Below are 13,077 nucleotides of genomic sequence, written 5' to 3'. Positions count from 1 at the left end.
CTGTAGATGAAGGCAAGTTCATATGGTCAATTTAAATTAAGGCTATTGTTTTGGGGGAATCAAACAGTTTGGTAAACAACTTGTAAAGTCTGTGCATGTCTTATCCAGTTAATTTAGTCTTCAAGGCCTTGTTCCATGCTACCAGTTAACTACACCTCATCAGAATTTAGGCCCCTCTTCTAGGGCCAGCCATGCTGTATTCTTGTGTGGCTAATGGGAACAACAGAAAGATGGCAAATGTGAAGAAATATGAGTGAGCAAAAGAAACTTTTAAAACTAATAAGTTTACACAATTAAGTCTTTAAATATTATGTTTAAAAATAATTTTGATCTGGTCTGGCATGTAAGGAGCTTGGACATCATCACTGCTATCCTTATAATAAGAAAATCGCCGAACAAACTTAAAATCGTCAACTCTTTTAAATCTTTCAGAGAACTGAGGTCACAGGGTAAACCTCTGCCCCCAAACTGGAGAGACAAACAGGGAGATACAGAGAGTCACTGATGACCAGACCAGGGTCTCAGGAGCAGAAACCACAGTAGGAGCCAGTACCTGAGTAGGAAAACGTAAACTGTAATTGAAGAATTGCTAAAGTCTCGGTGTGGATGAGCTTGAGAGTTAAAAACTCCAGGGGGAGCCCAGTCTTAGGGGGAACCCTGTACTTTCATGAGTTTTACCTCCACAAATCCTACCAGATTCCCACAGTAAAGGTTAGAAGAAACTCCCCCATAAATCCAGCGGGGGCCAGGGGGCAGGTGGGAGTAGACATTTTGAAATACACCAGAGCATTCTGTTCTTCTTAAGAAGGCTGCCCTCAGGGAACCTTTTTTACCAGAGCCTAACTTGCTGGGATATTATCAGAGCCTGACCAACCTGGGGGAACAGATATACCCAAGTTCTGCCCCCTTATTCTTAGCACCTAAGGAGGAGGGAAAAAACCTGTAAAGGTCACAGCCCAGAGGCACAAGCTCACGAAAAGACTAACCATAGACCTATAGAATGCTTCCCCTCTCTGCTACCCCTCAACACCACGTCAATAGGGCTTCTGTATAACAGCAAGGGATTACAACGGAAACAACTGCACATCTTAGACTTTCTCTAAGAAGGAGTCTATAGGGAAACCCAAAGACAACAATGGAGACAAAAACAAGGACACCACCAGAGGAAATTTTATCATATGACACAGCTGCAGCAAACACTAATCATAGTCCAACTCCTGGCCAGATAAACAAAAAAACCCACACCAAAAGCCTATTTACCTCAGTTCCTTTTACCTAGTACATCATGTTCAGTTTTCAACAAAAAATTATAAGGCATACTAAAAGACCAAAAAACAGTTTTTAAAGATAAAGAAAGCATCATAACCAGACTCCGACATAATGGATAAAAGACTGGGAATTTGAAACAACTGTGATTAACATCCTAAGGGCTCTAATGGAAAAAGTGGCAATATGCAGGAACAGAAGGGTAATGTAAGCAGAGAGATGGAAACTCTAAGAAAAAGTCAAAAGGAAATACTAGAAATCAAAAAGCCTGTAACAGAAATAAAGAATGCCTATGATGAGATCATGAGTAGACTGACCATGGCTGAGAAAAGAATCCGTGAGCTTGAAGAAATGTCAAGAGAAACTTCCAAAACTGAAAAGCAATTTTAAAAAAAGAATGAAGAAGAACAGAATATCCAAGAACTGTGAGGCAGTTACAGAAAGTGTGCAGTGAGAATACCAGAAGGAGAGAAGGGGATAGAGGAATGTTTGAAGTAATAATGGCTGAGAATTTTCAAAAATTAATGACAGGTACAAACCACAGATCTGAGAAACTCAGAGAACACCACACAGGATAAATGCCAAAAAAGTCTTCACCTAAGTATATCATGGGCAAAAAGCAGAAAATCAAAAAAAAAAAATTTTTTTTTGAAAGAAGCCAAAAGGGAAAAATAACTTACCTGTAGAAGAGCAAGGATAAGAAATATATCAGACCTCTCTTCAGAAACCATGCAAGCAAGAAGAAAGTTGAGAGAGAAGAACCACCAACCGATAATTCTGTGTCCACGGAAATTATTCTTCAAAAGTGAAGGAGCAGTAGACTTTCTTAGACAAACAAAAGTTGATGGAATTTGTTGCCAGTAGACCTACCTTGCCAGAAATGTAAAAGCTCTTCAGAGAAGGTCAAAAACTCAGATCTATAAAAAGAAAAGAAAAGCATTAGAGAAAGAATACATGAAGATAAAGTCTTTTATTTTTCTTATTCTTCATGAACAGATAATAGGTTTTCTCATTTTTTGTTTTTTGGTGGTTTTTTTGGCTGTGCTGCATGGCTTGTGGGATCTTAGTTCCCCGACCAGGGATCGAACCCAGGCCCTGGCAGTGAATGCATGGAGTCCTAACCACTGGACTGCCAGGGAATTCCCAAATAGAATACAGTTTGTTCAAAGTAACAATAGCCACATGTATTTGGTGATTATAGCTAATGGATAAATGAAATAAATGACAACAATGTTTTAAGGGATGGGAGGGAAGAATTGGGGATACTCTGTTACAAGGTATTTTCCCTACCCATGACGTGATATAGTGTTCTTTGAAAGTGAACTTGGATTAGTAGTCGATGTATATTGCAAACTCTAGGGCAACACCAACCCCACCCCCCAAAAAAAAGTTTAAAAAAATATAATTGATACGCTAAGAGAAGTGAGAAAATGGAATAACATAAAATGCTCCATTAAAACCGGAAAAGTCAGAAATAGAATGAAAGACAATAGAAGAAACAAAGAACAAGGTCAGTGAACAGAAAACAGTAATAAATATGGTAGATATTAATCCAATTATATCAGTAATCACTTTAAACATCATTGGTCTCAATATACCAATTAAAAGACAGAAACTTTGAGAGTGGATAAAAAAGCAAGACTCATCTATATGCTGTCTACCCACTTTAAATATAAAGACATATAGATAAAATGTAAAGAGATGGAGAAAGATACAGCATGCCAACACTAATCAAAAGAAAGAGTAGCTATATTAATTTCAGACAAAGAAGATTTCAAAGCAAGGAAAATTATCAGGGATAAAGGGGCATTACAAAATGATATAGGGATCAATTCTTCAAGAAGACATAAAAATCCCTACTGTATATGTACCTAAAAACACAGCATCAAAATACATAAGGCAGGGCTTCCCTGGTGGCACAGTGGTTGAGAGTCCGCCTGCCGATGCAGGGGACATGGGTTCGTGCCCCGGTCCGGGAAGATCCCACGTGCCGTGGAGCGGCTGGGCCCGTGAGCCATGGACACTGAGCCTGCGCGTCCAGAGCCTGTGCTCCGCAACGGGAGAGGCCACAACAGTGAGAGGCCCACGTACCACAAAAAAAAAAAAAAAAAAAAAAAAAAATACATAAGGCAAAAACTACAGGGAAAAATATACCAATCCACTAGTATAGCTGGAGACTTGAAAATCCCTCTATCAGTGATTAACAGACCCAATAGGCAAAAAAATCATCAATCAACTAGATCTAACTGACATTTATAGAATTCTTCATAGTGTACATATGACAGAATACACATTCTTCTCAGGCTCTTAGAGGACATTTACCATGACAGACCACATTCTGAGCCATTAAACACAGAAATTTAAATTTAATTTAAGAAATTTAAAACAACAGAAATCATACACAGTATGTTCTCATACCACAGTGGAACTAAACTAGAAATCAATAACACAAAGATACCTGGAAACCCTCAAAACACTTGGAGATTAAATACACTTTGTAAATTATACATGGATTAAATAAGTCTCAAGAGAAATTTAAATATATTTTAAACTAAATGAAACAAAATATAACATCAAAATTTGGGGATGAAATGAAAGCAGGGCTTAGCAGGAAAGGTGTAGCATTGTAGCATTGACTGCATATATAGAAAAGAAGATCTAAAATCAATAGTTAACTCTTCTTTAAAAAAAAAAAACTAGAAAAAGAATGGCAAGTTAAATGCAAAATAAACAGAAGAAAATAACTTAATACAACTGAGGCCAGAAATCAATGAAATTTAAACCAGGAACTCAATAGAGAAAATCAATGAAACCGAAAGCTGGTTCTTTGAAACAGTTGATAAAATTGATAAACCTTTACCCATGTTAACTAAGAAAAGAGAAGACACAGATTACCAATATCAGTGTGCCATGAATAACTGGAACTTGAAATTAAAAAACACTATAACATCTATATTAACACCCCAAAATGAAATGCTTAGTTATAAATCCAATAAAATATGTATAAGATCTGATGAAAGAAATTAAAGAAATAAATGGAGAGATAGTCCATGTTTATGTATAGGGAAACTCCATATTGTTAAGATATCAGTTCTTCCTAATCTGATCTACAGATTCAACGCAATTACAATCAAAATCCCAAGTTATTTTGTGGCTATCAACAAACTGATTCTAAAGTTTATACAGAGAAGCAAAAGACCCAGAATAGCCAACACACTATTGAATGAAAAGAACAAAGCTGGAAGATGGACACTACCCAACTTCACGACTTACTATAAAACTACAGTAATCAAGACAGTGTGGTACTGGTGAAAGAATAGACAAATACATGAATGGAACAGAACAGAGAGCCCAGAAATAGACCCAGAGAGTCTTTGACAAAGACTGGCCTTTGACAAAGGGGCAAAAGCAATTCAATGGAGAAAGGATAGTATTTTCAACAAATGGTGCCGGCACAACTGAACATCCACATTCAAAAAGGAAAATAATAATAATAATCTAGTTGCAGAACTTACACCTTTCACAAAAACTAACTCAAGCCACAGACTGGGAATAAATCTTTACAAAACACATATCTGAGAAAGAACTGGTATCAAAATATCCAAAGAACTCTTAAAATGCAACAATAAGAAAACAGCCCAATTTTTTAAAGGGCAAAAGATAATGGATACCTCACCAAAGATGCAGAGTTGGCAAACATATGAAAAGATGTTAAACCACGTATGTCATTAGGGGATTGCAAATTTCAACAAGATAGCATCTCACACTTACTAGAATGGCTACAATTCAAAACAATAACACCACCAAGTGCTCGGGAGGATGTGGAACAACAGGAATTCTCATTCACTGCTGATGGAAATGCAGAATGGTACTTTGGAAGACAGTTTGGCAGTTTGTTGCAAAACTAAGCACACAATCCTTGGAATTTACCCAAATGTATTGAAAACTTACATCCATACAGAACCTGCACATGAATGTTCATAATAGCTTTACTCATAACTGCCAAAACTTGGAAGCAACCAAGATGTCCTTCAACAGATAAATGGATAATCAAACTATGGTGTACATCCATGTGATGGAATATTATTCAGTGCTAAAAAGAAATAAGCTATCAAACCACACACACAAAAAAAATGCAGAAACCTTAAATGCATATTGCTAAGTGAAAGAAACCAATCTGAAAAGACTACACACTGTATGATTTGAACTGTATAATGCTCTGGAAAAAGCAAAACTACGGAGACAGTAAAAAAGCTCAGTGGTTGCCAGAGGTTTGGTGGAGGGAGGGATGAGGGGTAAGAGCACAGAAGATTTTTAGGGCAGTGAAACTATTCTGCATAATACTGTAATGGTCAAAACCTATTGAATGTGTAACATAAAGAGTGAACCCTAATGTAAACTATAGACTTTAGTTAATAATGTATCAATATTGGCTCATCAATTGTAACAAAAATCCCATACTAATGCACGATGTTAATAATAAATTGTGTGTGTGCCAAAGAAAACATAGAGATGGCCAAGAGGCACATGAAAAGATGCTCAACATCACTAATTATTAGAGAAATGCAAATCAAAACTACAATGAGGTATCACCCCACACCAGTCAGAATGGCCATTATCAAAAAATCTAGAAACAAAAATGCTGGAAAGTGTGTGGTGAAAAAGGAACCCTCCTACACTGTTGGTGGGAATGTAAATTGGTACAGCCACTATGGAGAACAGTATGAAGGTTCCTTAAAAAACTAAAAACAGAACTACCATATGACCCAGCAATCCCACTACTGGGCATATACCCTGAGAAAACCATAATTCAGAAAGAGACATGTGGGACTTCCCTGGTGGCGCAGTGGTTAAGAATCTGCCTGCCAATGCAGGAGACATGGGTTTGAGCCCTGGTCTGGGAAGATCCCATATGCCGCAGAGCAACTAAGCCCATGCGCCGCAACTACTGAGCCTGCGCTCTAGAGCCCACGAGCCACAACTACTGAAGCCCGCACTCCTAGAGCCTGTGCTCCGCAACAAGAGAAGCCCCTGCTTGCTGAAACTAGAGAAAGCTCACACACAGCAATGAAGACCCAACGGAGCCAAAAAATAAATAAATTTAAAAAAAGAGAGATGTACCACAGTGTTCACTGCAGCACTATTTACAATAGCCAGGACATGGAACCAACCTAAATGTCCATCGACAGATGAATGCATAAAGAAGATGTGGTGTATATATATACAATGGAATATTACTTAGCCATAAAAAGAAACGAAATTGAGTTATCTGTAGTGAGGTGGATGGACCTAGAGTCTGTCATACAGAGTGAAGTAAGTCAGAAAGAGAAAAACAAATATCATATGCTAACACATATATATGGAATTTAAGAAAAAAAAAGGTACTGATGAACCTAGGGGCAGGACAGGAATAAAGACGCAGATATAGAGAATGAACTTGAGGACACGGGGAGGGGGAAACTGGGACAAAGTGAGAGAGTGGCATGAACATACATACACTACCAAATGTAAATAGATAGTGGGAAGCAGCTGCATAGCACAGGGAGATCAGCTTGGTGCTTTGTGTCCACCTAGAGGGGTGGGATAGGGAGGGAGGGAGGAGATATGGGGATATATGTATGCATATGGCTGATTCAGTTTGTTGTACAACAGAAACTAACACAGTACTGTGAAGCAATTATACTCCAATAAAGATCTACTAAAAAAAGAATTGTGTGTGTGGAAGGGGCTATATGGGAACTCTGTTCTTTCCACACAATTTTTCTGTAATCTGAAAATTGCTCTAAAAAAATAAAGTCTATTATTTTCTTTAAAAATGAAAAAAAACCTTTTAACTATATATGATTATTTAATATGAACACATATAAAATGTGTTCACATTAAATCATAAAATCAAGATTATGGTGAAAATTGACCAACAATTTCATTTGACCCATAATGAAAGGGCTAAGTTGGAATTGCTTTTAATGAAATATCAGATTTATTATGCAATCATTAATTCAATGGAAGAAAGCTGATAGAACAGCTAGTTGCAGCTTTTAAGTGTAACAGGAATCAAGTATATGGACCAATATTCAAATGTTTTAGTGAAAGGACAGGTACCAAAACTGCTTTGCTATGAAAGCAAAAAGTAGAAATAATTTTACCATCTTCTTTGGTATCCTGTGACTTACAGAGTTTGTCATTTTAAAAGTTATTGAAGTAACATTATGTTCTCTTTGTGAAGATATTGGTCATCACTGAGTATTGTAAGTGTTCTTTTTTTCTAGGTAAGTAACTGCAAAGATATGAAGTATAATACAAAAAAATATTGGCTTAGGAACTCTCAGTAAGCTGATAGGTTTATGTAGCAATTTTGTCCTTTAAACATATGGAGCCATAATCACGGGTAAAATTTATTCTGCATGCATAAAGTATATATTGTAGTTATTAACTCAGCAAAACCAAGGAAGAAATGTGTTGAGCATTCTCATGAATTAATTAAAAACAGCAAGGCTAGAGTTTTTTTTATTGGCTTCTCTTTGCAAAGCATCAGTCGAGATGGAGGAACATACCCTGTTGCTTGAAATAACCTCTAGATTGTTTGAAAAGCAATAGTCATTTATTTGGGCAACAAAGACAATATTCTGTTAGGAAAATTATTCCGTTAGTTGGGCAAATTCAAGTTTGGGATAAGACTCTCGAGAATTCTGTGCCATAAAGCATGAGATGTGAAGGCAGATGTAAACAGATACCTACAGGGAGGTGGTGTGGGTGCTTTGGAAACCGGCTGTTACTCCCAGCAGAAGATCTGATTTTCTAATTTTTTTTTTTTTTTTTGCGGTACGCGGGCCTCTCACTGTTGTGGCCTCTCCCGTTGCGGAGCACAGGCTCCGGACGCGTAGGCTCAGCGGCCATGGCTCACGGGCCCAGCCGCTCCGCGGCATGTGGGATCTTCCCGTACCGGGGCACGAACCCGCGTCCCCTGCATCGGCAGGCAGACTCTCAACCACTGTGCCACCAGGGAAGCCCTGATTTTCTGATTTTGAATAGCATTGTTTCCTGCTGGGCCAAAAGGTGGAAGCATCGATTTAATCGTCTGGTGCATTAACCCTGGAAACATACTCAAAGATATTCTGCTTCTACAATCTCTACTTTAGAGAACTCAACTGCACTCAGTAAGCCTACACCTGCAGCCCTGATATGTCCCCTTGGCTTGGGTCACTTATCTAAAGGTAGCGCTGAAATCTCCCCACCATCACCTCAGGCTGAACTCACATCTCTACCCTGTCCAAAGCAAGCTCCTCCTCTGTAAGTCTGCTGGTCTCTCAGCTGTTGCCAACCTGGCCATCGTCCTCTCCTTTTCCTGCCAAAGGTAACTTTCCTCTGGTCAGTTACCAAAGCAGATAGGTTTCCCTCGTAATATGCTTCCAATTCGTCCCTTCCCTCCAGCTCTCACAGTCTGGGACTATCACGATCTATCAAGCTTCTTTGTCTTCAGTTTCTGGTGTATCCAGTTCCTGAGCACCTATCTTTTGAATTTTTTTTCTTTTTGGCCGCGCTGCGCGGCTTGCAGGATCTTAGTTCCCTGACCAGGGATTGAACCTGGGGCCACGGCAGAGAAAGCGCCGAGTCCTAACCACTGGACCGCCAGGGAATTCTCCTGAGCACCTATCTTTGTTAGCTTAATCGTCCTAAGCATTGCCTTATAAAGTAGTAAGAATAAAAGTTATTACACTTTTAATGCTTACATGTGCTGGGCACACTCTGCATATTTTCAAGTTTTTCTCATGAATTCTCGTAATACCCTATGAAATAACTATGACTGTCCCTGTTTTGCACATGAGTAAGTTGAGGCTCAGAGAGGTTAAGTAACTTAGCCGAGGTTGCACAGTTAGCATGTGGCAATTAAAAATCATGCAGTCTTAACTGCATAGTCTGGGCACTTAGCCACACCTTTCTCTGTCCATCTACCTTCCTCCCCCACCTGCTCAAACAGGGTCTCTTTACCGCTTACAGAATAAAGTATTCATCATCTGCCACCCTATTTGTTTTACCTACATTTTAAAATGTTTCCACCTCATCTTTCCACCTGTCTTTTACCTCCTCATCAGCAAGACTGATGCTCCCTGGTAGTCACCTTATGTTATTTGTCTTTTATGCATAGATCACATCTCCCAAACTAGACTAAATGCCTACAATATGGACCTTGTCTTTGTCCAAACTTGTACACCTGAGGCACTAAGTGATTATGGCTGATAACCAGTGTGTGAAAAGGTACTGGAAATTCTTATTTGATCCTTCCTGAAACCCTCTAGTTATCGCTATTATCAGCACTTTACGGATGAAGAAATTGACCCCCCACCCCGCCCCCGCCAAAGCTAAGTGACTTGTTCAGGAGCAAATACTCTATTCGACTTTTTCTCTCTATAAACATTTATTGTGTTCCAGGCACCAGCAGCAAGAGAAAAAACAGAGGAAGAGCTAGGAAGATGAAAAAGACCCGGTCTCCAAGCTTCCCTGGTGGCGCAGTGGTTGAGAGTCCGCCTGCCCATGCAGGGGATGCGGGTTCGTGCCCCGGTCCGCGATGATCCCACATGCCGCGGAGCTGCTAGGCCCGTGAGCCATGGCCGCTGAGCCTGCGCGTCCGGAGCCTGTGCTCCGCAATGGGAAAAACCACAGCAGTGAGAGGCCCGCGTACCGCAAAAAAAAAAAAAAAAAAAAAAAAAGACACGGTCCCTTGTCTCCCGTGGGAAAAGGTGGGAAAAAGCAGAAAACAGTTATTCCCAACTCTGACGCAAGTAAAGTCTACGGACCACGAACTCCTCTGCAAACAGTGGTTTCTACTGGGTCTAAGAATCTCATCTAGTCTTTCCTTCTCATTTTACAGACGGTGACGACGGTCAGAGAGAGGTAAAAGTGGACCAGATTTTTGTTGGTTTGTTTTTCAGTCCCATTATCTCAACTGAACACGAGGTTGTAAAATAACCAACCGAGCGAAATTATCAACCAGCCTGTTCAGACCTCTATACAGTCAACCCAGCCACAGGCAATCTATGAGGGCAGGGGGAAGGTCTGCAGTGGGTTCCGCGGTTTGAGCCTCAACGTGCAGGCTTCTCTGCGTCAAGCGTAAGAGAAAACGAGGCTCAGAACTGGATGACACGGTCAGTGCCGGAAAGTGTCAGGAACTAAGTTCTGACCTATGAAAATACCGTACAGGGACAGTTCTACTTCCCGGCGCCTGTGGGGACGCTAGAACACTTACCGGAGGAAGCCAGGGCTGCACCGACCGGAAGTTCCCTTGCCCCCAACAAAGAGGGCGCCGGTCACGTGAGCCAATCATATTGCCCTACGCAAGGGTCACCTTCTCCCCACCCCCCCGCGGTCGTTTCCGCCAAGACCTCTGAAGTAGCCAATCAGTGCAGCCTCGAGACGGCGTGCGTCTGACATCAGAGGCGGGGCGGGCGGAGTCGAGTTGGAATTTTGGCGGGTCCGACTGTAGAAAGGGAAGGGGTGCGGAGCCGGGTAAGGTGCGGGTCTGCGACTGTTGAGGGGCAGGGTAAGGGACTGCCCGCGCGCGTCTGTGGGAGAGTTTAGCGAGCTCCGAGGGCGGGAGGCGCGGAGTCCGGGGGCGTTCAGGTGGGCGAGACGGGAATTGGGCGAGCGCGGGGGCGACCTGGGCCGAGCGCGGGGCCGACCTGGGCCGAGCGCGGGGCCGGGCGCGGGGGTGGGCGCTGAGTGCTGAGCGGCGGAGGTTCCGGGGCTGGGGGATTGCGGGCAGTTCCGAAATGCACCGAGAGGTGCCAGGTGTTCGGCCGTCCAGGCTGTTTAAGGGTCCAGTTTCTTCTTTTTAAAGGTAACCTTTTAAGGCGCTTGCTAAACGCGTGCCGTCTGTACTTTGTTTTATTCATTCGTTCATTTGCTCAAATTGATGATTTGCTAATAGTTACTGAATGCGTCATCCATCACTTCAGCCTTCGTGAAGTTTACACTTTAAAGTGGCTAACAGGTAACAGACAGGTATACCATAGTGGAATGTGCAATAAAGTCGTGAAAAGGAGGAGGTGAGAGGGTTCCAGGGGTCTGGTCAGATAGGGTGGTCTGGAAAGGCTTAGAAAAATGGAGAGTTAAGCAGAGACTGAGGGATGAGAAGGAACTAGGGGAGAGCTTTCCAAAGAACCTGAGGCCCCAAAGCACTTGTGTGTTCAAGAAGTTGAAAGCAGGCTAGTCTGGCTGGAGCATTCTCCGTGGGGCGGGGGGGGCCGAGGGGTTTCGAAGAAACTGAGGAAGTGGAAGTAAGCGGGAGAGAGAGTAGCCATTGCCTCGCAGGAACTTTTGTAAATTTTGTTCTAAGGGCAATGGAAAAAACATGAAATTTTATCAAGGGAATGCTGCCATCTGACTTAACGTTCCTAAAAGTCTACTAAGGAAAGAAAAGATTACTGTAGCTTTTGTACAGAGGATAAATTACAGAGAGACAGGGAGACCAATACAGGAAGCTAACACGGTAGTCCAGGCAAAAGATTGATGGTGGCTTGGACCAGGCTTTTTGGCAGTGAAACTGGGGAGAAGTAAAAGATTTGAGCAATATACTGGAGATAGAACCCCTAGCACTTGTTGGATAGCCCTAGGTGTGAGGGTGAGGAAGGGTGAGTGGCTTTGTTCGGGGGAAAACAGGGTTGGTTATACAAATAAACAAGAACAGTTTGCTCCTACCTAGCCCTCAGGAAGCTTACAGTCCCGCAGATTCCCCAGTAGACAACACAGTGCAGGACACATGATGGGTCCATAGAAGTGTTTGTTGAATAAGTGAAAAGAAAGCACCATAATTAATACTTGACATCGGACTTACCAAGGTCATATATATTATAGAGCCCATGTAAGTTAAGCAGTAGCCTAGGAAAATTTATATTTTCTTCTTGCAGTTTTAAAAACCATTTTAAATGAAAAAAGGAAAGTGCACAGAATTATATGACTTTATCCTAATTAGCTATGCCAACTATTCCTCTGAGCTTTGCTAACTAGTACTGAACCGAAATCTTGATGTGACTAAAGCTGCAACTAAGTAGAACCACACAATAGGCTCTTATGGACAATGTAGACCTCAGATGTGTTACAAGAAATAAAACAGATAATAGCCCTACTATTTAGACCAGCCTTCATAATACCTGTTCACAATTTGTCTCATCTGTGTAACCTAATATCAAACAAACTACTCTATACCTCAACCGAGTTTCTGTAACCATAGCTTGGAGACAAGAAAAGGGACTGCTTCCATACTAGGAGGCAGATGGTGTTGGTGGTGGGGTGAGAAATAGCCAGAGTCTGGATGAATTCTGAGCTTGAACCCCTACAATTTGTAGACTTCTGGGTTTGCTGGATACGCGTGCGCTGTGAGAGAGAAGATTCAAGGGTGACACTTTTTGTGTTCATTTCACGCAGCCAAGGTCCTGCATTCCTGCCATCTCCTGGGCACCTGATCCTCCCTCACAGTTCTCCATCTCCACTGTTCTCTTGGCAGCATGGATGGTAAGTCCTGGCCGTTTTCCCAGTTCCTCTTTGTTTCATGGAAAATCACTCTTGTGTTCATGGGCTTGTTGTTACTTACTCCACTTATAAAATAGTGAAAATAGCTGCCCTCCCCTCAAGCACTGTCTGAGTGTTTCAAAAGAAATCTCACTTCAGTCAGTGAATGTTATTTGTTTTAATCAGGTGAGATTTCTGTTCCTGACAGCACTGACTGTCTTTCATAATAACGGTAGTTGACATGTACTTACAATATGCCAAGCACTGCTCAAAGATCTTACGTATACAGTTGGCCTTCCATATCTG

The 13,077-nt window shown here is 41.4% G+C and overlaps 1 protein-coding gene across 5 annotated transcripts in view; it reads left to right on the top strand.

Moving 5' to 3' along the window:
* Positions 1-10,712: 10,712 nt before the first annotated feature.
* The window catches only part of MCM10 (minichromosome maintenance 10 replication initiation factor), a 40,002-nt gene continuing 37,637 nt past the window's right edge, over positions 10,713-13,077 (top strand). For all 5 annotated transcript variants that reach the window (XM_081227011.1, XM_081227010.1, XM_081227014.1 and 2 more), the window contains exons 1-2: positions 10,713-10,804; positions 12,688-12,774. In XM_081227011.1, the coding sequence (XP_081083137.1) occupies positions 12,768-12,774 (7 nt within the window). In that variant the 5' untranslated portion in view covers positions 10,713-10,804; positions 12,688-12,767. The remainder of the gene's footprint in view (positions 10,805-12,687; positions 12,775-13,077) is intronic.

The sequence above is a fragment of the Mesoplodon bidens genome (genome assembly GCF_964165515.1).
Source record: "Mesoplodon bidens genome assembly, chromosome: 3".
NCBI classification, from domain to species: domain Eukaryota; kingdom Metazoa; phylum Chordata; class Mammalia; order Artiodactyla; family Ziphiidae; genus Mesoplodon; species Mesoplodon bidens.
The sequence above is the reverse complement of the archived record's forward strand: the minus strand, read 5'-3'. Positions and strand labels throughout refer to the sequence as shown.